The 27,455-nt window shown below is 40.3% G+C and overlaps 1 protein-coding gene across 1 annotated transcript; it reads left to right on the top strand.

Moving 5' to 3' along the window:
• Nucleotides 1-440: 440 nt before the first annotated feature.
• On the top strand, nucleotides 441-27,455 carry LOC133136886 (sialoadhesin-like). The gene is made up of 26 exons (XM_061254773.1): nucleotides 441-599; nucleotides 1,094-1,211; nucleotides 1,848-1,902; nucleotides 2,339-2,686; nucleotides 2,787-3,029; nucleotides 6,746-7,015; nucleotides 7,505-7,747; nucleotides 8,817-9,083; nucleotides 9,599-9,868; nucleotides 10,177-10,264; nucleotides 10,739-10,790; nucleotides 11,132-11,283; nucleotides 15,866-15,899; nucleotides 16,461-16,527; nucleotides 16,975-17,322; nucleotides 17,423-17,665; nucleotides 19,287-19,565; nucleotides 20,102-20,341; nucleotides 21,370-21,636; nucleotides 22,173-22,442; nucleotides 23,380-23,649; nucleotides 24,503-24,772; nucleotides 25,080-25,161; nucleotides 25,470-25,521; nucleotides 25,887-26,119; nucleotides 26,434-27,455. Exons 2-26 carry the CDS (start codon nucleotides 1,179-1,181, stop codon nucleotides 26,498-26,500), a joined length of 4,743 nt encoding a protein of 1,580 aa, XP_061110757.1. The 5' UTR covers nucleotides 441-599; nucleotides 1,094-1,178; the 3' UTR covers nucleotides 26,501-27,455.

The raw sequence follows: 27,455 nt of genomic DNA, 5'->3' as shown, positions 1-27,455 counted from the left end.
AAGGGGAAGTTAGTCCGACTTGCAGCAAGTTAAGTAGATTATGCTTTTACATGTATTGGGATGCACTCCCTTCACTGTTACCTTCAGTCCTGCTGCTCTGTCAGTGAGGCTGTTCAATACTAATGGCTCATTAGCAAACCACTGAGTGCAGATCCACACTCTCAGCAGGTGAGTGTTTTATTTCGATACTTAACTTAATCAAAATTATGTTCCAATATTTGTTGTTGCAAGATGATTGAACTGGGATCAAATCTGAAAACAAAGTCAGACCTGCCAACCTTTACGCATTTTGCGTAGCAGATACGCATTTAGACACCAAACTACGCTGCTACGATTTGTCACTTCAAAATACGCGAAAATGAGTTAAACTGTCTGCATTCGCGCACTAGGCAACTTGTCTGTGGGTGTAACCGCATTGGGCAGCAACCTGTTGGGAAAAGAAGACTTCGACCAATCATAGCGCTAGTTTTAAACTCTTCAAATAGGCTACAAGCGGAGAGCCGGGGAGCCGTCAAAACGAAAGTAACGAAATTGGTTTTCATCCCTCTCAGTCCATCTTAATACTGTGACTGGTTTTACAAGGGAACACCGTTTCAAAGGTAAATGGGCAGGGTATGGGAATTGTGAATTGCGTCCATTTTAATAAGCCTGCCAACTTCTGGAAAATAAAGCAAGGACAACCGTCCTAACGTGATAGCTCAAACCCAATGTCCCGCCTTATCTGAAGGAAATATTTGTTCCAGCTTGTTTTGATATTTGACCCAGACCTATATCAAAACAATATTGCATAGCCTAAAGTGAAAAAAATATGGTAGCCTACTGACGTTTCCATTCAGTCAACCGATAGGCTACTGTGCGTTAAGACCTTCCAAACTACACGTGCATGTGAGATTCTTATGAGCAGCGTACGAAGTGTTTTCACGCAAGTGCGTGTGGTAGCCTAATAAGAAAAACACGAGGATGATGATGATGATGATGTGTGTTCGTGTATGTGTGTGCCTTGCACTTAATAATACACATGACGTCAGATGAGGATACTGACAGAGAGAGAGGGGGAAGCAAATCTAAAAAGAAGCGAGTCTATGCCCCTCAGAAGTTCCTGACGAAGTATCAAGATCAATGGCCATGCCTCCGCCCCTCTAAACTGCCTAATCGTGCGTTTTGCACCGTGTGCAATTATGATTTTGACGTTAGCCATCAAGGAGCTACAGGTAATAATATAAGTTTAAGTTCTGTTTAAGGGATTTTCAGTTACCTTATGCCAAATGTCTTGGTGAAAACATTGGAACATGTTCAAATGTTTTCCTTGTTTTCTTCATAGTCTACGTGTATGTTTAATAACTAGATATGGTGGTGAGTGGGATCTATGTGCTTGGTAATACGTTGTGATGAGTGAGCTTGTGAACTCAATCAATACTGATCAGCAAATGTGCCTGACCTCGTGCCGTGCCGTGCTGTGCTGCGCCGCCACAGCAAGTTGCTACTCAAATTTTTTTTCCAAGGTTGGCAGGTCTGCAAAGTGCATTTTCTGGCCAGAAATCACTGCTGTTCATTCCAGACAACGATCATTCCTTGTGGAGTTGATTGTCTGACTCTCGGCTGCTGGACTGAGCTCTTCATCAAAACCTACACATTTAGGGGCTTTATCGGCACAGTAACTCACTGTGTGTTCTTGTGTAGCATCTGTTACAATGAGGATATATGGAGTACTCACTGCGTGCTCTTGTGTAGCATCTGTTACAATGAGGATATATAGAGTACTCAGTGCTATTTCCTGTTCTTCATGTTTACAGTGGGAATAAGAATAATCATGACCTGTATATTTGTATTTGTATGAACATTTTCAGTCTGGTCCAGCCATGCTCTTCAAAACCTTCTTGGTAATCCTCCTCTACGTGTCAGGTAAACAGTTTATGTGTCTCCAAATATGTTTTAGTTTTGGTTCCTTTCATTCTCACCGGCACAGGAATGCATATAATTTCCATAATGTGCAGTATGGTCATTTGCTTTGAGCAGTGCAATTTCTCTTCTTCATCAGGAGAGAGAGAAATAGAAAAAGAATGGATAAAATGAGAGAATTGATAAGATCCTCATCACACCTAGCTTTAAAACTGAAATAGAGGCATGATGGAAATATCTCTGGCTTTACAGAATCATCAGAGCTGTTCACTGTATGCAATTATTGGATTTTTGAAAAGTCCAGTTCCAGTTGTATATACAGCTCATGCTTGTGAATCGAATCCATGGGCTGTAATGTTGTCTATACTCCTGTGTGTATGTGCATTTCTGAGCTGTGTGTGTGTGTGTGTGTGTGTGTGTGCGTGTGTGTGTTTTTCAGGTGTTTTGGGCCTAAATGGATGGGGAGTGACTTACACCCCTGAGACAATCTGTGGCTTAAAGGGGTCTTCAGTAGACATGCGCTGCACTTACTCATATCCCACATCTTACTCAGTGTGGGAAACATTCTGGTTCATTCACCAGAACCCTATACCGGAGCTTGTTGACCTGTCCCTGGATCCAGAGTACTCTGACCGTGTGGAGTACCTTGGGAATCGTAACAATGACTGCACTTTTAGAATAAAACAACTGATAGAAAGTGATTCAAAAACATATCACTTCAGATTCCTCACCTACCATGCTGATGGAGGATATTCTGGCCAACCTGGTGTCACATTGGACGTTACAGGTAACCAGTTTATGCCATAACTATAATTGTTCTCCCATAACTATGAGTGAAAGATTGAGGAAGGGAGAGATGCCTGTTTACAGTATTCATTTGTTTGCAGCACTACAGGTGATAATGTATCCTGGCACAGTAACAGAGGGACAGCGTGTAACACTGACCTGTAGCACCACCTGCACTCTGACTGGCCGCCCAGCCTTCACCTGGTACAGGGACGGATCTCCTCTGTCCTTCACCACCCAGACACACCAGCTCACAGCCAGCAGTGAAGATGGAGGCAGATACTCCTGTGCTGTAAAAGGCTATGAGGATCTCCCCTCACCTGTAGTGGCTCTTACTGTGAACTGTGAGTACAAGACTACTGTTTCACAATATTGATGTTGCCATCACTGGACAGAAGATTACATTTTTCAAAATCCTTCAGGTACTAAAGATGTCAGCCTTAATCAACAGATCATTTGTGCAGATTACATTGCCTCTAAATCTGCAGGTCTAAGTTAGACACAAAGGTATACTGACACGTTTACACTGTACACTAAATTTACAGTATGTACAGTACTGGGCAAAGGTTTTAGGCATGTGTGAAAAGTGCTGTAAAGTAAGAATGCTTTCAAAAATAGAAATGTTAATAGTGTCGTGAGACCGGACCCCGTGCCGAGCTCAGACCTCACGTTCCCACGAGCAGTACCCCACAAGGAGGTGTCTCGGGGACGAACTCTCTTTTCCTTTCAGTACTTTCGAACGTCCTGGAGAACTGGTAAGTTCTACTGAACTTCCAGCCCAGTCTCGAAGTGAAGTGGTGTGATGCAACGCTGTTATATGATCTCCTGTATTCACTGTATTCCTCTAAAAGACCCTTTCTCAGATATGATTATAGTCAGATATACTTTATTATAATCATAAGAATAGAGTTATACAGCTCACAGGTTAAATATCATCTTTCAGTTTGCTAATCACATACATTGCTTTATATTCTTTCAACCGTATACCGGTGCATTTACTTGATTCACATAAGGTTCATATAACCCCTTTTGCTCTTTCTAATTCACCTTTCCACCAGATGTTATTGTCAAGATACACCCTTCAAATATCCATCCTCTTTGGCCTTTACCTTATCCTATAGCTCCCCCTTCAGGGATATAAATGTAACTATTCCTAGAATATTATGGGCATGAACACCCTAAAACTTCTCTACTTTTTTCCTACCTTATATAGTATCTTACTGAAAAATAAAAGACATAAAAATGAAAGGAAACTTATAACTTTAAATCACCTAACAATGCTACCTTCTATAGTATCTTACTGAAAAATAAAAGACATAAAAATGAAAGGAAACTTATAACTTTAAATCACCTAACAATGCTACCTTCTACCTTATAAGTAATATAAAATATAATTACCACCCATGCCCTAAATATAGTCTTCCGCGGGATTTGATCCCTCCTCCTTGCTGTTGATGAGCTCTTTGAACAGCTGCATTGGTTTGGGAATCTGGGGGAGGATCAGGACCCAGACTTTCGTGCACTGGTGTGTCTGGTAAACTATACTTCTCCTGCCAGTCAGAGGACCCGCTGCTTCTGTAGCGGTACGTGTACTTCCAGCAGTCTTCGAACACGTCGGGGGGGTTGCAGTGCAGTGAAGTCGGGCAGCTTTCCATGCAGGTGACAGCCTGTTTTATCCTCCCCGCTGTAGAAGTACAGGCCACAGCTACCCATGGTCTTCATTTCCATATGCTTATGTCAGTAGTAGAGCTGGAGGTCTCTGGTCCCATCTGTTGGCCGGCAGGTGCAGTTCATGGCTCCAAGCATGTCGTAAAAGCCCTTAAACTCTTTCACCAGCTTTTCTGTACGATGAGGGATGCGCATGAACACCTCTTCGCTATCAGTCCTGTTGCCACAACTCTTGGGCTGAGTCCACACCGCGTACGTCACTCCGTTCTCCATATCCATATCCTGGAGTGGCGCACAGAGGGAGTGCGCCACTCCAGCTTGATTATAGTTGTCCTGCGTTGCTCTCTCCTCAACAGCCCATAGATATCTTGTTAAGCGAAATCCTAAGAGGCTTTTTTAACGTCTAAAAGCTCACTCCTTATATATCCTATAACTTGTATAGAAGTGTCCTTATTTTGGTAAGACATTCATCCAGAAATATCCCCATTATACCGAATGGGAAAACAGGTGCTCTTTCTTGTGGCGCCTTAAGGAATCTACAAAGGACATCCAATTAATAGCCGAGTGTAATTCATCACCCAACTCCTCTACAGTCAGTCCTTTGAATCTATCCGATAAATTATCAGTGCTATAATCAGGGAGGCCCTTAAAGCCTCTTAATCTTCTTTCAGTATTAACATCCCTCCCTTTTTCCTTATCTTTCCTACATTTTTCCATCTCCTCATACTCTTTTATTTCCCAATCATCTATATTGTTTTCCTCATCTTTTTGCTTTAACCAGGCATTATGCTCCTCCCCTGTAGGAGCAAGCCCACACTTCTCAACCAAGAATGTTATTATACATTCATGTTACGCATGGCCTCAGTCAGACCTTTAGCCTTGCTCCTTAGTACCCTAAATCTAAGTCCTCCGACTTCAGACTCCTCTGCTGACAAGTAGGGCTGCACATTATCTTTGAACCACATATTTTTCCTCTTACGGGCGTTCTTACTACCACCTCAATGGCGTGTGCGAGGGGTTAACAATGCATTCCTGCCTAACCCCTCTTCTGTCAATCTCTCATCAGGCGGGCCTAGGGCCGGGTCCTTGACAATAGTTAACAGTTTGAACAGGAGCTAATGATCATCAATTCATTAAGTAGGTTGAAACAAAATCATTAACTGAAGCAGAAACAGCTGTGTATGAGGGTTAAAACTGGGTGAGGAAGAGCCAAACTCTGCTTCCAAGGTGAGGTTGCTGAAGACAGTTTAATGTCAGAAGTCATACACCATGGCAAGACTGAGCACAGCAACAAGACACAAGGTAGTTATACTGCAACAACAAGGTCTCTCCCAGGCAGAAATTTCAAGGTAGGGGGATTTCCAGATGTGCTGTCCAAGGTCTGTTGAAGAAGCACAAAGAAACGGGCAACGTTGACGACCGTAGACACAGTGGTCGGCCAAGGAAACGTAGTGCAGCAGATGAAAGACACATCATGCTTACTTCCCTTTGCAATCGGAAGATGTCCAGCAGTGCCATCAGCTCAGAATTGGCAGAAACTAGTGGGACCCAGGTACACCCATATAGTGTGCGGAGAAGTCTGATTAGAAGTGTCCTTCATGGAAGAATTGCAGCCAGAAAGCCATACCTCCAACGTGGAAACCAGGCCAAGCGACTCAACTATGCACAAAAACACAAGCTGTAGCAGAAGGCAGTTTGTTTACCGCTGGTGAGGGGTACAAGAATGAGTGTCTGAAGGCAACAGTGAAGCATGGTAGAGGTTCCTTGCAAGTTTGGGGCTGCATTTTGACAAATTTGGTCAGAATGAATGGTCTCCTCAATGCTGAGACATACTGGCAGATACTTATCCATCATGCAATACCATCAGGGAGGCAGCCGATTGCCCCCAAATGTATTCTGCAGCAGGATAACGACCCCAAACATACAGCAAATGTCATTAAGAACTATCTTCATTGTAAAGAACAACAAGGAGTGCTGGAAGTGATAGTATGGCCCCCACAGAGCTCTGATCTCAACATCATCGAGTCTGTCTGGGATTACATGAAGAGACAGTAGCATCTGAGGCTGCCTAAATCCACAGAAGAACTGTGGCTAGCTCTCCAAGATAGAATTCGTTCAAAAACTGTGTGTAAGTATACCTAGAAGAATTGATACTGTTTTAGGTGGGGTTACACCAAATATTGTCTTGATTTAGATTTTTCTTCTGTTCATTCACTTCTTCTGTTCATGCATTTTGTTAATTGATCAAAATAAACTTAACATTTCTATTTTTGAAAGCGTTCTTATTTTACAGCATTTTTTCACACCTCCCAAAAACCTTTGCACAATACTGAGCAGTTCAGAGTAAATATTTGCCTGATGCAAGTTTGCAAACCATTGTTCCCTCTTCCAGATCGTACTAACAGTGTCCTCACTGTATCAGTGAGCCCCTCTGCTGAAATAGAGGAGGGCAGTTCAGTGACTCTGACCTGCAGCAGCAATGCCAACCTACAACTGCACGGGCCGAACTGGTATAAGATGATTAGAAATTATCATTCATGGACAACTTCAGGATGGACCTACACAATTAGAAATTTCAATACCTGGGAGGCTGGAGAGTACTACTGTGAGGCGTGGCATGAATATAGGACATTTACATCTCATGTACATCTCAAATTGCTGTGTGAGTAATTCTGTTCTGTCATTTAGAATGGTATTGGCAGCATCTTCAGTGAAAGCAGCTAATGCATCTATTTCTGTTTGTGAAGCTAAATGGGGTGGCACATACAGTGGTATGATAGTGCTTTTTCCACAGAACTCTGATCTCTGTTTTACTAGCCTGTATACCTCCATTCCCTTCATAGTTGCATACTGTAGGTACACAGAGTAATATTTCAATATGTAATGAATAAAGCTAAAATAAATGATGTAGCCATTTTCATGACTATACTTGTGACTTTATTGTGTTAATATTGCTAATATATTATACATAATAATATTAATTATAAATAACTACATATTTATCACACCCATTCCTCTTTTTCTGCTCATGTCACCTTTTGTTTTTGCTATTATTTATTTAGCAAAACACATAGCTGGTTTTCACCTTGCTGGATATTCGACTGCAGTACTGAAGTGTGTTGAGTACATTTTTGACTTTTTCTCCCCTCAGGTTTGAAGTTTAAAATAACGCCCGACTCAGTGGCAGAGGGAGAAATGGTGACACTGACCTGTGAAAACAACTGCCCTCGCAATTACAGAAGCAGCATTGAGTTCCGCAAAAACGGACAGCGTCTATCTCACAATAACCCAAATTCAGAGTTCAGAGCCAGGAGTGAACATGCAGGAAACTACTCCTGTGGTCAAAGCAATAATCTGCATTTCTCTTCCAATGTAGTGTTTCTCCGAGTGCAATGTGAGTACATAAGGTCAGACTCTTAGATTTAAATGATTTTGCTGCTTCTTCTTCTTCTTTTTCTTCTTCTTAACCCTTGTGTAGTCTTAACATCCAGTATACTCCCCTTGTCCTAAGGGTAGAAAATGACCCGCCTTCAATAAACCCCTAAAATGAAGCAGCTTACTTGAATTCTAAACCCCAAATCTATTTTGCATGAAGAAACAACCTGTCACTCATCACAAACTTTGTCATCAAATTTCAAGTTGAAAAAAATCTCTTTTAGGGGGTTTTCTCTGCTGCTAAACATAGTGGCAGGTAATATTTACCCTTAAGACAACTCAAGGGTTAAAAAAAAAATGAAGGGTAGTTTTTCTTTTTGTACCATTTTGTAAAACGAGAAGGGAGATATGTTGTTTTTTGCATATTTAGAAACATAAACTGGGACCTTTGCCACATAATGAAGTATATTTACATATTAGTATCACATTGGAAAGATCTGCTGAAAATAGCGAGTTGATTAGCAAATTGGGCAGTGTCAAAACGAACAGCTGAAAGTGGCTGTATATGACACAGACTTACTGAAGAAAGCATGTATCAAATAAATCTTGAGGCATACTTTGGAGAAAAACTCAATAAGTACATCTATGAATGAATGATCTGCAATGCAGCAACATTATAAGAAGCCGTAAGGAGGAGGAACGAACGTGGGGCATCATTTCTTCATTCTGTATGCTCAGCTTGGAGTTGTGTCCAGTGTGTCTCATACTGTACTGTATCTCCACCAGTCACTGACAGAGGCACTGTAAACAAACACATTTGGCCAAGTGTGATGATGTGTAGCACATTTGTGACTGTGTGTGTGCATGCACGTGTGCATCCATGCATGTATGTATGTATGCGTGTGTGTGACAGTGAATTACCATAGCAATACCTAAAATCCTAATGGCGAACATGTCTTCATTTCTGTACTTTAACCCTGAGATGCTGGGGAAACTGAGGTTATGAACACACTGAGGGTTTTTTTAAACTGAATTGAGTAAGTGTGATATTTATATAAAACTGCAGCAACTATTATTTTCGCTTTCAGATCCTCCTCAGGGCACCACAGTGTCAGTCTCTGGTGAAATAGTGGAGGGCAGTTCAGTGACACTGACCTGCAGCAGCGATGCCAACCCACCAGTGAACAGATACACCTGGTTGAAGGGGAATAGAACTGTATCCTCAGAGACAGGAGGACCAGAGGCAAGCTACACCATTAAACACACCACACAGCAGGATGCTGGAGAGTACTACTGTGAGGCAGGGAATTGGATTGAGACACACAGATCTCCTCCAAAACTTCTTGATGTGCAGTGTGAGTATATCAGTGTAGTCTATCTCAGCTTCAGAGAGAAGTCTGTATCTCTTTTGTTTCTGTGGGTGACTTCACAACAGTAAAACACTGACTAATCCAGCCAAACTGGATAATGGAGGAGAAAGTGTGTGAAGATCTAAGGACATTCATATGCAATGATGAGTAAGCCAGATCATAGTCATATAGTATCTTAATTATTAAATTTGTAGTCAGGAGTTTGCACTGGGCAGACGAACCTACCACATGTAGGTGTTGATGTATATTAAAACTAACGTGATTTTAATGAACAAAGCAAACAGGGTTGTTTGTTTCTTTTTCTGTTTTAACATTCTGTATTCATCAGCATAGAGGCCTGAAACATGGTAAAATTGTAACTCCCCATGCTAAAAAAGTCCTATTATCAAAATACTGCCATTATTTTTTTTTAACCAAGAACCAGGAACAGTAAATGCCTGTGCAGCTGTTTGAGATACAACGCAGTGAAAATGGAGTTGGAATTTTTCTATTGATTATAGATTCTCCCAAGAACACCTCAGTATCAGTGAGCCCCTCTGGTGAAATAGTGGAGGGCAGTTCAGTGACTTTGACCTGCAGCAGCGATGCCAACCCACCAGTGCAGAACTACACCTGGTTTAAGAAGAATGAAACTGGAGTCTGGCAGGCAGGATCAGTACAGAGTCTGACGCTTTCTAACTTTGAATCCTGGAACAGTGGACACTACTGCTGTTTGTCACAGAACAAACATGGAGCTCAGAACTCTACTGCTCTACTGGCCACAGCGCAAGGTAATGCCAGAACATATCTGATATGATATTTCATAGGATACTGATCATGATCCCAAGGCTACAATGCAATGCTAACCATGATAGTGAGACTACAATCTGAACAATCGGATCACCATATATATATGATCGAGCAGCATCTCTTAAAGTGTCAGGACATCAGCCTTGCTTAAAATCTAGACATGCACTAAATCCTGGTTGGCTTTGAGGGTATATTCAGACATTTATTACTTTCCATTGACAGACCTTGGTGAGGTGTGAAATTCAAAATGATTTAACTGACACTGGTCCATCTCTCTGACTTTGTTTAGGAGGTCAGACTGTGGCTGCAGCTGTGGCTGCAGCTGTGGGAGTCGGTGCCATTGTGGCTCTTGTGTTTCTTGTTGTTGTCTGGGTGAGGTACGTGACTGGAAATGTGTCACTGTTCGCAGTCCACTGGCTAAAACTAGCATATTTCTGTAGAATGATGTTGTCATATGCTAATTACATTGCCTCATGCTGATGCCATAGTCCCCCTCTGCCATCTGATTAGTGCTTAGATCTCTGTCTCATCAGTCATTTGGGGTTATTTTACTGAAACGTTGAATAAAGAGACAAAACAGCACATGAGTGCATGAGTGCAGGCTCATTTCCTGTGATGAAATTGATGATATTTGAATAATAAAAAATACTGGCGGCCCTTTTGCCTTACACATCGTCAAACAAATTAAAAATTCTACTTGCACCAGAAGGTGTCTCTCTGAAGATAGTTTTGCTCTGCAGATAGATCCAGATAGTTTTACTCTGAAGATTGATCCAAATAGTTTTACTCTGCAGATAGGTCCAGATAGTTTTGCTCTGCAGATTGATCCATTTTCCTTTTTTTAAATTAAGCAGGAGAAGAAAATCAACAAGTGAGACAGTGCACACAGAAGGGGACAGGGAGGTAAGTCAATCAAAAAACATATTTCAGACATAATATATATTACATGAGGCCTGCTCCATCAAAATCACTCCTATTGGCCCCAAAGCATATTTTCATCTCTCTACACCAGATATCAAGGGAGCCCTGTCCCGTTTCATTTTGAATGCCACCAAACCATGAGGCTGGGCTAACGAAACTCCAGGGCTATAACTTGTCATCTTATGCATAAACCCTTTAAAACTAAATTTTTTACGCTGAACATTTGATATTAAGATGTACAGACCATGACAGCAAAAACATGTAGCTACGAATGCAGCTGATGTAGTTGTTTGTGACTGGTGAACAGTTCCTCTGCCCTGTAGGGGAATAAAGGCCCCATTTATGGCAACGTCTCTGGGACGCCAATGAGTCATAACCAGGAAGAGCTTCTATACTCCACTGTGTGCTGCCCTCAGAGTGAGGACGAGGTTCAGTACGCCAGCGTCCAGTTCCTCCCCTCCGATGCTGGCCCCAGGTGAGAATAACCCACCACTACACCACCTGTGCTGTCTGTCGCTGTGTCCGCCCTTCTGTTGCTGCATATCTCTCCAGCAGATTTTTATCACAGACAGCTCTCTGACTGGAGCCTATGAGAGGCTTCTTCAGAGTCAGCAGGAGAAGGAGCCTCACTGGATAGACCAGAGGGTCTCAGTGGGGGAAACCTGAGATGGCTGTCCCTTGGAAAAGCATAAAACTCAAACAAGTGTTGAGATTCCAACCATAGTACATGCACATCTGTTATACTTACATCAGCATGTACAAAAAATGAATGGTATAAAAGCAAATGACATATGTAATGTAATAATGCAGGGCTCCAAGATTTTCTTGCTTTAAGCCCCTGTAAAGTAATCTGTAATTTGGGCGACATTGGCTCAGGAGCCAGGAGCGGTCATCTGGCAGTCGGAGGGTTGCCGGTTCGATCCTGCCCTGGGTGTGTCGAAGTGTCCCTGAGCAAGACACCTAACCTGCAATTGCTCCTGATGAGCTGGCTGGTGCCTTGCATGGCAGCCAATCACCGTTGGTGTCTGAATGGGTAAATGTGTGGCCGGCCTGTAACGTAGTGGTTAAGGCGCATGACTGGGACCCCCAAGGTTGGTGGTTTGAATCCCAGTGTAGCGACAATAAGATCCACACAGCCATTGGGACGTTAACCCTGCATTGCTCCAGGGTGGATTGTCCTCTGCTTAGTCTAATCAACTGTACGCCACTCTGGATAAGAGTGTCTGCCAAATGCCAATAATGTAATGTAAATGTAATAAATGAGAAGCATCAATTGTACAGCTCTTTGGATGAAGGCGCTATATAAACCATTTAATACAAATCTGTAACACCTGGTCATGTAAGCATTTACTAAACAGATACTGGAAACAAATGACAAAATAATAACTCAGAGACTCCAGAACATCTAAGTCCATCTGTTACAGCTCATCACGTCAAGCACAGAAGAACATATTAACCTTCTAAGACCTGGCAATTCTATTATGTCCCCTGTAGTGAACATGCGTCTCTGCTCTTAATGGCAAGAGCCATATCTCCTGTGTGATGCAGGGCTGGAGGTGGCCACTGCTCACGTGGTGATCAGACAGCAGAACTCAAAGAAAGGGCTTAAAGCCGTTTAGTTTTCCAAAAATTGAACAAAAGTATAGGCAATACTGGAAGCCCAAACCTCTGAAGGAAAATAAGGGACAAAATTATTGAAATGAACTCTCCCAGGCAGCAGTTCACACCACTCAGCTTCCAACTCACTTTGATTAGTATGAGCTGAATGCAAGAAATACATTATTTTTTGTTCAAATCAATGCATTTTGTCATAAACCTTTGTCAGCATGGCAAAATGTACTGGGTAAAGGACAATACTTATCCATAACAGGCAAACACATCCAAAATCACATGTATATGAAAAGGGTAAGAAGTCAAGAACCAAAGGCTCTTCCTATGTATACTTTTTAAAAATGAACCATAAATATCGCAACACAGGTAATTAGCCACAAGTAGGATTCAGCAAACATTCAAGGTGCTATTTTAATGCTATTTTACCTAAATTAGCTGAATTATCTCGGAATTTGCATTACATTGTGGGATTGAAAGGCCTAATTTAATTGAGCTTTTTTCTCTAGTTCCTGAAAAAACACACACTCATCTGTACAAAGTTGTTCAATATTTATAACATTTACAGGTGACATGATTTGATAATTGTTTAATTGCTGAAAGCCAGTTGGCGGTTTTAGATATTTTTATTATTGTTGTTGTTGTACACTTTTTGGTACTGCAAACAAAGTTCAAATATATAAAATATTTGTCTGAATTCCTGAGGGTACTTCTGTAGCTGATTTCCATGTAGCACGTTGTGCCTGAAGGAGACAACGGCTCAGCTTTGTCTTGATTAAATATGATTCTGTCTGTGACTTTAATAGAGTCTAAATCAGCTGCTTCCTCCTTGCAGGCCACCAGCATCGACAGTGACGGAAGACTGCGTTCTCTACAGCACAGTACGAAAACATCAAACATGAAAATAAAGCGTCCACATCTCTCATTTCACAAACCTTGGGCCGACGCTGGTTATGCAGTGTGCATACAGTATCTCTTTGAATTTGCGAGCATTTCCTGTGTTTTAATAAGCAAATATTCTGTCTGGATAGCAATCCTTAAGCATCAACATCCTTCGCTTGGAATCAACCACCTGATGACAATAGCAATTAGCAATCTTTGTTCTTTTTTAAAGCTTTTCTTCTTAAAAATGGTCATTACATATCATCATTACCAAAAGTACATTAGTCAAAGTGAGCACATAGTAAATAGTGACATAGCAGGTGAATGCAGGTGATTCAGGATTGAATGAGCAGACATACTATCTGAGTGACATATAAGGGAAGAAACCGCTCCAGTCGTCACACTGGAGATCAGACTCAGACTCTTTCAGGGACTGTTTACCTCTCTAATATCCCCTTTCCCCCCAATTTGCTTATGAACTTATGAACTCAGGTCACATGACGGTGGTTATTGGGTGTTTAAAGGTATACTCAAAATAGATCGTTCCTTTGACATTCTTTCAACAGTATATGTATTGTATGTCTATATATTGTATACAAAGTATGATAAAGATTCCATTTTATTTATTCAAGTTCAAGAGTGGTGATCCCCTAATAAACCCCTGACCACAGTATTGCTTAGCTAAATGTAACGTGTTGCATCTAAGATATTCAGTGGATTGCAAAGCTTTTTATTTGTACATTTAACCTAGCTATTGGTTTTTAACCTATGATATGATAACCTTTATTATCTCTAAGAAAATATTAATAGTAATGGATCTGCTGCAATACATACTCACAGCTTACATTGAAGAAATAAAAGAAAATGAAAAGAAATATATATACAGTACTATGCATAAGTCTTAGGCACCCTAGACTTAAATATACGTTTATTTTTTTTGGGTGTGTTAGTAAAAAAGAACACATTTGAGATTTCCAAACATTAATTTTCCTAAATATTAAATTTTACAGAGACATTTTTGTATTTAATTTTCAAAAGTAACATATTACTGTAAGCAATTGACTACTTTTCACATAAAAACTTGAGACTCAAGGCTGTCTGAGATCAGAAGCAAGGACCCAACCAAAGTCTGCAGACCGAAGGGTGGTCACAAAAAATATTGATTTGATTCAGTTTTTAACTATTCTGCCAAATTATTCAAATGTAGAGTAAAATGTATAGTACGTGTATTTAGGACCTTTTATTGAATTATCATTTTGTTGACCTTTTATTGAACAACAAACTGTCTAAATCTACTCCGATTCCCTGCTGTATTATTTTAGCTCCTTCGACTTTGTGCTTCAACTTTGACTTTGAATTATGCCGAACATGGCGAAATCCGACGCCTCCGCAGTTTATCAATGACCGACACAGATGGTCTACCGGTATCTCTCAGCAACAACACAGAGATTAGTGATTTACTGTGCTCCATAAACTTCCGTCTATCTTCATTCGATGCCAGATTATCCCTTATTGAAGAGATCCATACAGAGTTCCAAGGATTAAGCGAGAGCTTGGAATTCAGCCCCTTCTTTGGTATGATGGCAAAAAAATAAACAATAAAATAAAAATAATAATAGCTAAGAAGAACAGAATAAAACTAGAGATTCATGGAGCAATGGTAAAACATGCTGTTCTTGGCAAATTACCCTATAGATGGACCACAGGTGAATGCAGTACATTTAATTTGCCTATAGATGGCGCAAATACTACAGTAAATCAATCAATCCTGTTCTCGGCCTACATTTCTCATATCTTTTTTCTAAGAGCTTTTATGAAGCTAAATTAAAGTGGTTTGGGAAATGTTTTTGATATATGTTCCTGGACTTACGAGTGTTTACTACGGCTGATGCCTATCAGGCCTTTTAATTTAGCTTTTTAGCATTAGCAACAGTTACTAGCAGATATCTAGCGGTAGCTGTAATTCTCAGTAGCAAAGCAGTCACAGCTGTTTCGTTTAAGACATGTCACTGGAATTTTTACCCATTGCTATACGATATCTCATATACAGACAGTGTTAATTTATCTAGAGATACTTAAAATGAACTGAAGCTTAAACTTGAACAACTACTGTGTGATGTTCAGATCTGTGAAAGAAACAAAGGTCTCCCTTAAATGGATTCATGCACTTATTTATGTGCAATATCTGGAATTATGCTTCCAAAAATAAGGGCTATAATATATATAATGTATATTCATTATATACATTTTAAACAACACATAGCAACGTTTTTCATTGTCCTGGCTCATCTCAATCTCAGCAAGATTGAGAAGAGGTAGTGAGAATTGAGAATTACCCAGCCTTGAAGGCGTCCATATGCAAAGCAAAGGACTGTGTTTAATTTCTTCAGCCATTTGTATCTGTGAAATGCCAAAAATAAGCATGATTTGAAAAGGGGGAAGTTAGTCCGACTTGCAGCAAGTTAAGCAGATTCTGCTTTTACATGTACTGGGATGCACTTCCTTCACTGTTACCTTCAGTCCTGCTGCTCTGTCAGTGAGGCTGTTCAATACTAATGACTCATTAGCAAACCACTGAGTGCAGATCCACACTCTCAGCAGGTGAGTGTTTTATCTCGTTACTTAACTGAATCAAAATTATGTTCCAATATTTGTTGTTGCAAGATGATTGAACTGGGATCAAATCTGAAAACAAACTGCATTTTCTGGCCAGAAATTACTGCTGTTCATTCCAGACAACGATCATTCCTTCTGGAGTTGATTGTCTGGCTCTCGGCTAACTGGACTGAACTCTTCATCGAAGCCTGCACATTTAGGGGCTTTATCAGCACAGTAACTCACTGTGTGTTCTTGTTTAGCATCTGTTATAATGAGGATATAAAGAGTACTCAATGTGAGCTCTTGAGTAGTATCTGTTGCAAGGAGGATACATAGAGCACTGTGTGTTCTTGTGTAGCATATGTTACAACAAGGATATATAGAGTACTTACCATGTGTTCTTGTGTAGCATCTGTTTCAGTGAGGATATATAGAGTACTCACTGCGTGCTCTTGTGTAGCATCTTTTAAAATGTGGATATAGAGAGTACTCAGTGTTATTTCCTGTTCTTCAGGTTTACAGTGTGAATAAGAATACTCATGACCTGTATATTTGCATTTGTAGGAACATTTTCAGTCTGGTCCAGCCATGCTCTTCAAAACCGTATTGGTAATCCTCCTCCATGTGTCAGGTAAATGGTTTATGTGTCTCCAAATATGTTTTTGTTTTGGTTCCTTTCATTCTCACTGGCACAGGAATGGATATCATTTCCGTAATGTACAATATGGTCATTCGCTTTGAGCAGTGCAATTTCTCTTCTTCATTAGAAGAGAGAGAAATAGAAAAATAATGGATAAAAAGAGAGAATGGATAAGATGAAGTTCCTCGTCACACCTAGCTTTGAAACTGAAATAGAGGCATGATGGAAATATCTCTGGTTTTACAGAATGATCAGAGCTGTTTACTGTATGCAATTATTGGAATTTTGGAGAAAAAGTTAGTTCCAGTTGTAAATACAGCTGATGCTTGTGAATTGAATCCATGGGCTGTAATGTTGTCTATACTCCTGTGTGTATGTGCATTTCTGAGCAGCGTGTGCGTGTGTGTGTTTGTGCACGCGCGTGTGTGTGTTTTTCAGGTGTTCTGGGCCGAAATGGATGGGGAGTGACTTACACTCCTGAGACAATCTGTGGCTTAAAGGGGTCTTCAGTGGACCTGCACTGCAGTTACTTATATCCCACATCTTACTCAGTGCAGAAAACATTCTGGTTCATTCACTGGGGAGCTTATCAGGAGCCTTATGACCTGTCCCTGGATCCAGAGTACTCTGACCGTGTGGAGTACCTTGGGAATCATAACAATGACTGCACTTTTAGAATAAAACAACTGAGAGAAAGTGATTCAAAAACATATCACTTCAGATTCCTCACCTACAATGCTGATGGAAAATATACTGGCCAACCTGGTGTCACATTGGACGTTACAGGTAACCAGTTTATGCCATAAACATAATTGTTCTCCCATAACTATGAGTGAAAGATTGAGGAAGGGAGAGATGCCTGTTTACAGTATTCATTTGTTTGCAGCTCTACAGGTGATAATGTATCCTGGCACAGTAACAGAGGGACAGAGTGTAACACTGACCTGTAGCACCACCTGCACTCTGACTGGCCGGCCAGCCTTCACCTGGTACAGGGACGGATCTCCTCTGTCCTTCACCACCCAGACACACCAGCTCACAGCCAGCAGTGAAGATGGAGGCAGATACTCCTGTGTTGTAAAAGGCTATGGGCATCTCCCCTCACCTGCAGTGGCTCTTATTGTGAACTGTGAGTAGAAGACTTGTGTGTTTCACAGTATTGTTGATGTTGCCATCACTGTACAGTAGATTACAATTTTCAAAATCCTACAGGTACTAAAGATGTCAGCCTTAATGAACAGACAACAGATTTGTGCAGATTACATTGCCTCTAAATGTACAGGTCTAAGTTAGACACGAAGGTATACTGACATGAATCAGTATCTGAAAACACTAAATATTTGTCACGTTTACACTGTACACTAAATTTACAGTTTATACAGTACTGTCCAAATTTTTAGGCATGTGTGAAAAAATGCTGTAAAGTAAGAATGCTCAATCAAAAAAAAAAAAATCTCAATCAAATCAATATTTGGTGTGACCACCCTTCACCTTCAAAGCAGCATCAATTCTTCTCGGTACACTTGCACAAAGTCAAACAGGAGCTAATGATCATCAATTTATTATGTAGGTTGAAACACAATCATTAACTGAAACAGAATCAGCTGTGTAGGAGGGATAAAACTGAATGAGGAACAGCCAAACTCTGCTTCCAAGGTGAGGTTGCTGAAGACAGTTTAATGTCAGAAGTCATACACAATGGCAAGACTGAGCACAGCAACAAGACACAAGGTAGTTATACTGCATCAGCAAGGTCTCTCCCAGGCAGAAATTTCAAGGCAGAGGGATTTCCACATGTGCTGTCAAAGGTCTGTTGAAGAAGCACAAAGAAACGAGCAACGTTGAGGACTGTAAATGCAGTGGTCGGCCAAGGAAACTTATTGCAGCAGATGAAAGACACATCATGCTTACTTCCCTTCGCAATCGGAAGATGTCCAGCAGTGCCATCAGCTCAGAATTGGCAGAAACCAGTGGGACCCAGGTACACCCATCTACTGTGTGGAGAAGTCTGATCAGAAGTGGTCTTCATGGAAGAATTGCAGCCATAAAGCCATATCTCTGACGTGGAAACCAGGCCAAGCGACTCAAGTATGCACGAAAACACAGGAATCTGGGTGCAGAGAAATGGCAGCAGGTTCCTTGGACTGATGAGTCAAAATGTGAAATATTTGGCTGTAGCAGAAGGCAGAAGGTCTCCTCAATGCTGAGACGTACTGGCAGATACTTATCCATCATGCAATACCATCAGGGAGGCTGCTGATTGGCCCCAAATATATTCTGCAGCAGGACAACGACCCCAAACATCCAGCCAATGTCATTAAGAACTATCTTCTTCGTAAAGAAGAACAAGGAGTGCTGGAAGTGATGGTATGGCCCCCACAGAGCTCTGATCTCAACATCATCGAGTCTGTCTGGGATTACACGAAGAGACAGCAGCATTTGAGGCTGCCTAAATCCACAGAAGAACTGTGGCTAGTTCTCCAAGATGTTTGGAACAAACTACCTGCCAAATTCCTTCAAAAACTGTGTGCAAGTATACCTAGAAGAATTGATGCTGTTTTAGGTGGGGTTACACCAAATATATAAAGATTTTTCTTCTGTTCATTCACTTCTTCTGTTTGTGCATTTTTGAAAGCGTTCTTATTTTACAGAATTTTTTCACTCCTCCCTAAAACCTTTGCACAGTACTATGCAGTTCAGAGTAAATATTTGCCTGATGCAAGTTTGCAAACCAATGTTCCCTCTTCCAGATCGTCCTAACAGTGTCCTCACTGTATCAGTGAGCCCCTCTGCTGAAATAGAGGTGGGCAGTTCAGTGACTCTGACCTGCAGCAGCGATGCCAACCTACGAGTGTACAGTTGGAAGTGGTATAAGACTGGAATATCTGTGGTATATCCTACAAGGAAATCTTCAACACGATCCTACACAATTGAACATTTCGAAACCACAGAGGCTGGAGAGTACTACTGTGAGGCGTGGCATGGATATAGGACATTTATATCTCCTCATGTACATCTCAAATTGCTGTGTGAGTAATTCGCTTCTGTCATTTAGAATGGTATGGATGGGCAGCATATTCAGTGAAAGCAGCTAATGCATCTATTTCTGTTTGTGAAGCTAAATGAGGTGGCACATACAGTGGTATGATAGTGCTCTCTCCACAGACCTCTGATCTCTGTTTTACCAGCCTGTATACCTCCATTCCCTTCATAGTTGCATACTGTAGGTACACAGAGTAATATTTCAATATGTAATGAATAAAGCTAAAATAAATCATGTAACCATTTTCATGACTATACCTGTGACTTTATTGTGTTTAATATTGCTGATACATTATACATAATAATATTAATTATAAATAACTACATAAATGACTGTTTTACATTTCATAAAATAACAAAACCATTATTTATCACACCCATTCCTCTTTTTCTGCTCATGTCACCTTTTGTTTTTGCTCTTATTTATTGAACAAAACACAAACCTGGTTTTCACCTTGCTGGATATTCCACTGCAGTACTCAAGTGTGTTGAGTACATTTTTTTGGGCTTTTTCTCCACTCAGGTTTGAAGTTTAAAATAACACCCGACTCAGTGGCAGAGGGAGAAATGGTGACACTGACCTGTGAAAACAACTGCCCTTACAGTTACGGAAGAAGCATTGAGTTCCGCAAAAACGGACAACGTCTATCTAACCATAACCCAAACAAGTTCAGAGCCAGGAGTGAACATGCAGGAAACTACTCCTGTGGTCAAAGCAATAATCAGCATTTCTCTTCCAATGTGGTGTTTCTCCGAGTGCAATGTGAGTACATAAGGTCAGACTCTTAGATTTAAATAATTTTACTTCTTTTTCTTCTTCTTAACCATTGTGTAGTCTTAACATCCTGTATACTCCCCCTTGTCCTAAGGGTGAAAAATGACCTGCCTTCAATAAACCCCTAAAATGAAGCAGCTTACTATTTTGCATGAAGAAACAACCTGTCACTCATCACAAACTTTGTCATCAAATTTCAAGTTGAAAAAATATATTTTAGGGGGTTTTCTCTGCAACTAAACATAGTGGCAGGTCATTTTTTACCCTTAAGACAACTCAAGGATTAAAAACAAACAAAAAATATTGAGGGTAGTTTTTCTTTTTATACTATTTTTGAAAACGAGAAGGGAGATATTGCATATTTAGAAACATAAACTGGGGCCGTTGCCACATAATCAAGTATATTTACATATTAGTATCACATTGGAAACATCTGCTGTAAATAGTAAATTGATTACCAAATTGGGCAGTGTCAAAATGAACAGCTGAAAGCAGCGGTATATGATACGCACTTCCTGAAGAAAACATGAATCAAATGAATAATGAGGCATACTTCGGAGACTAAATAAGTACATCAATGAATGAATGATCTGCAATGCAGCAACATTATGAGAAGCCATAAGGAGGAGGAACGTGGGGCATCATTTCTTCATTCTGTATGCTCAGCTTGGAGTTATGTCCAATGTCTATCATACTGTATTGTATCTCCACCAGTCACTGACAGAGGCACTGTAAACAAACACATTTGGCCAAGTGTTATGATGTGTAGCACATTTGTGACTGTGTGTGTGCATGCACGTGTGCATCCATGCATGTATGTATGTATGCGTGTGTGTGACAGTGAATTACCATAGCAATACCTAAAATCCTAATGGCGAACATGTCTTCATTTCTGTACTTTAACCCTGAGATGCTGGGGAAACTGAGGTTATGAACACACTGAGGGTTTTCTTTAACTGAATTGAGTAAGTGTGACATTTATATAAAACTGCAGCAACTATTATTTTCTCTTTCAGATCCTCCTCAGGGCACCACAGTGTCAGTCTCTGGTGAAATAGTGGAGGGCAGTTCAGTGACACTGACCTGCAGCAGCGATGCCAACCCACCAGTGAACAGATACACCTGGTTGAAGGGGAATAGAACTGTATCCTCAGAGACAGGAGGACCAGAGGCCAGCTACACCATTAAACACATCACACAGCAGGATGCTGGAGAGTACTACTGTGAGGCAGGGAATTGGATTGAGACACACAGATCTCCTCCAAAATTTCTCGATGTGCAGTGTGAGTATATCAGTGTAGTCTATCTCAGCTTCAGAGAGAAGTCAGTCATCTCTTTTGTGTCTGTGGGTTCACAACATTAAAACACTGACTAATCCAGTCAAACTGGATAATGGAGGAGAAAGTGTGTGAAGATATTCATATGCAATGATGAGTAAGCCAGATCATACAGTCATACATTATCTTAATTATTACATTTGTAGTCATGAGTTTGCACAGGGCAGACACACCTACCACATGTAGGAGTTGATGTATATTAAAACTAATGTGATTTTAATGAACAAAGCAAACAGGGTTGTTTGTTTCATTTTCTGTTTGAACATTCTGTGTTCATCAGCATAGAGGCCTGAAACATGGTAAAATTGTAACTCCCCTGCTAAAAAAGTCCTTTTATCAAAATACTGCCGTTATTTTTGAAATCCTGCCTATCTCTGTTTTTTTTTTTTTTTTACCAAGAACCAGGAACAGTAAATGGCTGTGCAGCTGTTTGAGATAAAACGCAGTGACTGAAAATGTAGTTGGATTTCTATTGATTATAGATTCTCCCAAGAATACCACAGCATCAGTGAGTCCCTCTGGTGAAATGGTGGAAGGCAGTTCAGTGAATCTGACCTGCAGCAGCGATGCCAACCCACCAGTGCAGAACTACACCTGGTTTAAGAAGAATGAAACTGGAGTCTGGCAGTCAGGATCAGGACAGAGTCTGAACTTTCCCTATCTTCAATCCTGGAACAGTGGATGGTACTACTGTGTGTCAGAGAACAGGCATGGAGCTAAGAACGCCACTGCTGTGACTCTGAAGGTTTACTGTAAGTATTTTATTTTAATCTAAGATATCCTTATTCAATACAATTATCCAGAGGACCCAGGGAACATTAAGACAACATGTATGTGGCACATTTAAATGGCTGGCTCTTTCCTGGAGACAGCAAGGAGTAGGTATAGGAAACTGCAACAAAATGAGCATATGAATGATACAGTGCCATGAAAACATATTTGCCCCGTTCCTGATTTTCTTTATTATTTAGTATTTTATTTATAGAATGGTTCTAGATCTTTAGAAAATATGTAATATTATAAATGAGCTGAACCTGAAGCACAATTAGTTATGTAATAATCCAAAACACAAAAGCAAGTCCACATCTAATTTACATCTGAGAAGAATCAAAAATAGCGTTTTGGAGTGGTCCAGTCAAAGTCCTGATTTGGCTCAAATAGAGATGTTGTGGCAGAAACTTGAAAGAGGAGTTCACGCTTAAAGACCTATAAATCTGTCCTTATTAAAGCAGAAGAGTGGGTTAAAATTCTTCCACAGTGATGTGAAAAATGTATATCAAATTAAAGAAAGTGTTTGGTGGTGAAACCAGTTATTACATTTAAGGGGCCAATTACTTTTTCACAAGGGTGACCTGGATGTTTTTTAATTAAATCAAATCAATTAAACAATGATTTAAAAAAATATGTTTTGTGTTTACGCCGGTTCTCTTTGTCTAATATTACACTGTGCCTAAAGATTTGAAACCATTCAATGTATAGAAGAGAGGAAATTATGGAGGGGGCCAATACTTTTCACAAAAAAAGACCAATGAAGAACAGTGCAGTGTTTTAACTACAGTCCCAATATTGAGGACTTGGGTTTGTGAGCATCTCCAATGTACTGTATGACATAATTATGTTGTTAAGATATGAAAACTTTAGTGGATTGCCTGAGTCATAGTTCACATAGAAATGCTAATTCTGTTTCAGATGCTCCTAAGAACACCTCAGTATCAGTGAGCCCCTCTGGTGAAATAATGGAGGGCATTTCAGTGACTCTGACCTGCAGCAGCGATGCCAACCCACCAGTGCAGAACTACACCTGGTTTAAAAAGAATAGAACTGTATCCTCATGGAGAAAATCTGGATTGTATCACACCATAACTAACATTCTCTCTCAGGATAGTGGACAGTACTACTGTGAGGTGCAGAACCAGTTTGGAACTCAGAACTCTACTACTGAGACCATAAACGTTCAGTGTGAGTACCGTCAGTTGTCTGTGTTGTGTCTGCTTCTACACACCAATATATTCACACCAGTATCCAGAACTCTAACATTTAGATGTCATGTAGCTGACCTGCAACAGTTACAGTATATATGGAAGGAATCGACAGAGAAAGAGATGATACCTTGATGTCACCTGTCTGTGCTGGCTAAGCCTACCTGCAAATAATGCCTGCTGTGTATCAGAGCAATGACTGTCAGGTTCAGTCCATTTTTCAATATCTTCCAAATTGTTCATTGTGGAGCCATGTGTCCACACTTACTTTATTGATTCGCTGCAGTCTTTGATCAGTGAAACCTTTTTTTATTTTACCTCTTCATGTAATCATTTGTAATACAGCGCAATGAGAATATTCTTTTTTTTTTCCTTCATGGCATGCATGGGTATTTCTTACCTACTGTGGCATAAACATAAAAAAGTAAATAATCCCTCCAAACGAGTCAATTAAAAAAATTAAAAGCAAAAATTCTGGGGTTGAAAATTGCATTTGGAAAGAAATCCAGCAAAAGCCTACATTGGGGTCCCCAGGACCACTATGAACATGAAAATGCTGACACGTAGACACTGAAAAACTGCAAAATTCACTGCTTTTGCTCGATGAAAGCTTCACTGAAAGAAAGTGATAGCTTATTCTCTTCTGCGCTTCATTTCTTGATATTATAAAGGGCTATATGTGCAATATTAAGTATAACTGTGCATGTTGTTCCTTGAGCTCATTTCAGATAAAATGTACAGGTATATGAGAAAATGGTAATGCAGCTTTTTGCCATATAACTCAAAGAGTGTGAATTTAGTTGTAATTTAAGATATTTTCCCATTGATTTCAGATCCTCCCAAGAACACCTCAGTATCAGTGAGCCCCTCTGGTGAAATAGTGGAGGGCAGTTCAGTGACTCTGACCTGCAGCAGCGATGCCAACCCACCAGTGCCAAACTACACCTGGTTTAAGAAGAATGAAACTGGAGTCTGGCAGGCAGGATCAGGACAGAGTCTGAACATTTCTAACTTTAGATCCTGGAACAGTGGACACTACTACTGTGTGTCAGAGAACAAACATGGACCTCAGAACTCTACTGCTCTACTGGCCACAGTGCAAGGTAATGCCAGAACATATCTGATATGATATTTCATATGATACTGATCATGATCCTGAGGCTACAATGCAATGCTAACCATGATAGTGAGACTACAATCTGAACAATCGGATCACCATATATATTATCGAGCAGCATCTCTTAAAGTGTCAGGACATCAGCCATGCTTAAAATTCAGACATGCACTAAATCCTGGTTGGCTTTGAGGGGTATATTTACACATTTATTACTTTCCACTGACAGACCTTGGTGAGGTGTGAAATTCAAAATGATTGAACTGACACTGGTACATCTCTCTGACTTTGTTTAGGAGGTCAGACTGTGGCTGTGGCTGCAGCTGTGGGAGTCGGTGCCATTGTGGCTCTTGTGTTTCTTGGTGTTGTCTGGGTGAGGTACGTGGCTGAAAATATGTCACTGTTCACAGTCCACAGGCTAAAACTAGCATATTTCTGTAGAATGATGTTGTGATATGCTAATTACATTGCCTCATGCTGATGCCATAGTCCCTCTCTGTTGTCTGATTAGTGCTTGTCTCATCAGTCATTTGGGATTATTGTACTGTAAACCATAAATGTGCAGGCTCATTTCCTGTGATGGAATGACATTTGAACAATAAAAAATACTGGTGGCAAATACTTGGCAATACACATCAAAAATGCAAAATTCATTTTCATCTTCATCTTCATACTTTTAAATTAAGCAGGAGAAGAAAATCAACAAATGAGACAGTGCACACAGAAGGGGACATGGAGGTAAGTCAATCAAAAAACATATTTCAGACATAATTTATATTATATTATGTTCCTGCTCCATCAAAATCACTCCTATTGGCCCCAAAGCATATTTTCATCTCTCTACACCAGATATCAAGGGAGCCCTGTCCCGTTTCATTTTGAATGCCACCAAACCATGAGGCTGGGCTAACGAAACTCCAGGGCTATAACTTGTCATCTTATGCATAAACCCTTTAAAACTATATTTTTACACTGAACATTTGACATTAAGATATACAGATCATGACAGCAAAAAACATTTAGCTATGAATGCAGCTGATGTGGTTGTTTGTGACTGGTGACCTGTGACAACCCTTCACCTGCCTCTTTCCTCTGCCCTGTAGGAAAATAAATGCCCCATTTATAGCAACATCACAGGGACACCAATGAGTCACACTGAAACCCTGGGTACAGACAGAGGAAATGGTGAAGTTCCCCTCTACTCCTCTGTACAACCTGCTAACACACATAACCAAGAAGAGCTTCTATACTCCACTGTTCAAGGGTGGCCCCCCCAGTGTGAGGACGATGTTCAGTACGCCAGCATTCAGTTCCCCCAATCTGCTGCTGCCTCCAGGTTAGCAAAACACAAGTATCGCAGAATACAGTTATCATCAGAGATTTATGATGGTAATATGTTTCAAGTCAACATGAGTGCAGTATGTGAACCTGAAATGTACATTCATGATTAAACAAGCTGATGGAATAATGAAATGAAATGAAATTTCCAATTAGCTGAAGTGGTAATATTGTTTGGTAAACAATATTTTAGGCTGGGGAGCTGTGAGCACCATTTAAACTGCATATACATGCACAATTTTAGGACTAAATACGAAATATATATACTCTATATATATATATACTGAAATATGTTTTTTATTTTCTCCACAGATCAAAAGTACAAAGAGCAGAGGATCCATGTATTATCTACAGCACAGTTTCCAATCGTAATACCTGAAAAACAATGTCCTCTTCACTGTTGCTGTGCGTGTGCAGTGCAGTAACTGAAGTTCCTTAAGGAAAAATCTTCCTAACTTATCTACCTAGGAGACATAACTAATAATTTATTTTTCCTAAACTATAACAGGTGTAATCTATTCTTTGTTGTTATGCAATTTAAAGATGGTAAACTCGCTACTGGTCATTTTCTGACACAGAAACCTTCAGTTCCAATGCAGGCTCTCTCAGCCCTTTTTTTATCAATCTCTTAGACTGCTGCTGAGGACCTGACAGGATGTTTGATGATGCAAGCAGGATAGTTATTTCTGGTTGCACTGGTATTGGTTCTAAGATTTTATTCATCACACAAAAAAAAATTGGGGAAAGCCCCAATGCGCTTCAAGCCAGTTAAATATAAGAAAACTAAAATGTACTCAGCAGCCTGGACAATGAAGCTTGTATGGACTCCTTACCCAGACAACTTCACAGGAACTAGCCCCAAATACTGTAAGCAATGCTGGATCACATGGGAAGCTGCTTAATGAAATGGGGAATAGACTAAAAAAAGAAAGACTCTGAGGAGGACATAGAAAAGTATCTTCCGTTGTTTCATTAAACAGTGTGTTTTGCTCTGAGCATCCTGTGTGTTCTCGTGTTCCTTGTTTCGGGCAAGTCCCTGTGAAGTATTCCGGGTAAGGGACCTTCCTCATTTTCTGAAGTTGCCCTTGTTCCAGTAATCTACACGTTCCAATAGGCCCACTGCACTTTGTAAGTCACTCTGGACAATAATTCCTGAATTCCTGAATGAATTCCATGTCAAGAGGCTAGCAGCTTGCTGTCAGAACTGTTCAAATGTCAACAGTTGACTAATTTCTCAGCAATTTCTCAGACTTGATTGAAGTTACTATAACCTTGTCTCCTTTGTTATTGTATATAACGAACTGTATGTAATAACTTTTTGTTTCTTTCCTCTA

The sequence above is a fragment of the Conger conger genome, chromosome 1, assembly GCF_963514075.1.
Source record: "Conger conger chromosome 1, fConCon1.1, whole genome shotgun sequence".
NCBI classification, from domain to species: Eukaryota; Metazoa; Chordata; class Actinopteri; order Anguilliformes; family Congridae; genus Conger; species Conger conger.
This window is presented reverse-complemented; position numbering and strand designations above follow the sequence as displayed.

Excerpts from the sequence above, each read along its gene's own strand:
- LOC133136886 (XM_061254773.1), top strand. The coding sequence starts at position 1,179 with ATGATTTTGACGTTAGCCATCAAGGAGCTACAG. Across the intron at positions 3,030-6,745 it reads AGTGGCTCTTACTGTGAACT|ATCGTACTAACAGTGTCCTC; the intron begins GTGAGTACAAGA and ends TCCCTCTTCCAG. Across the intron at positions 9,869-10,176 it reads TCTACTGGCCACAGCGCAAG|GAGGTCAGACTGTGGCTGCA; the intron begins GTAATGCCAGAA and ends GACTTTGTTTAG.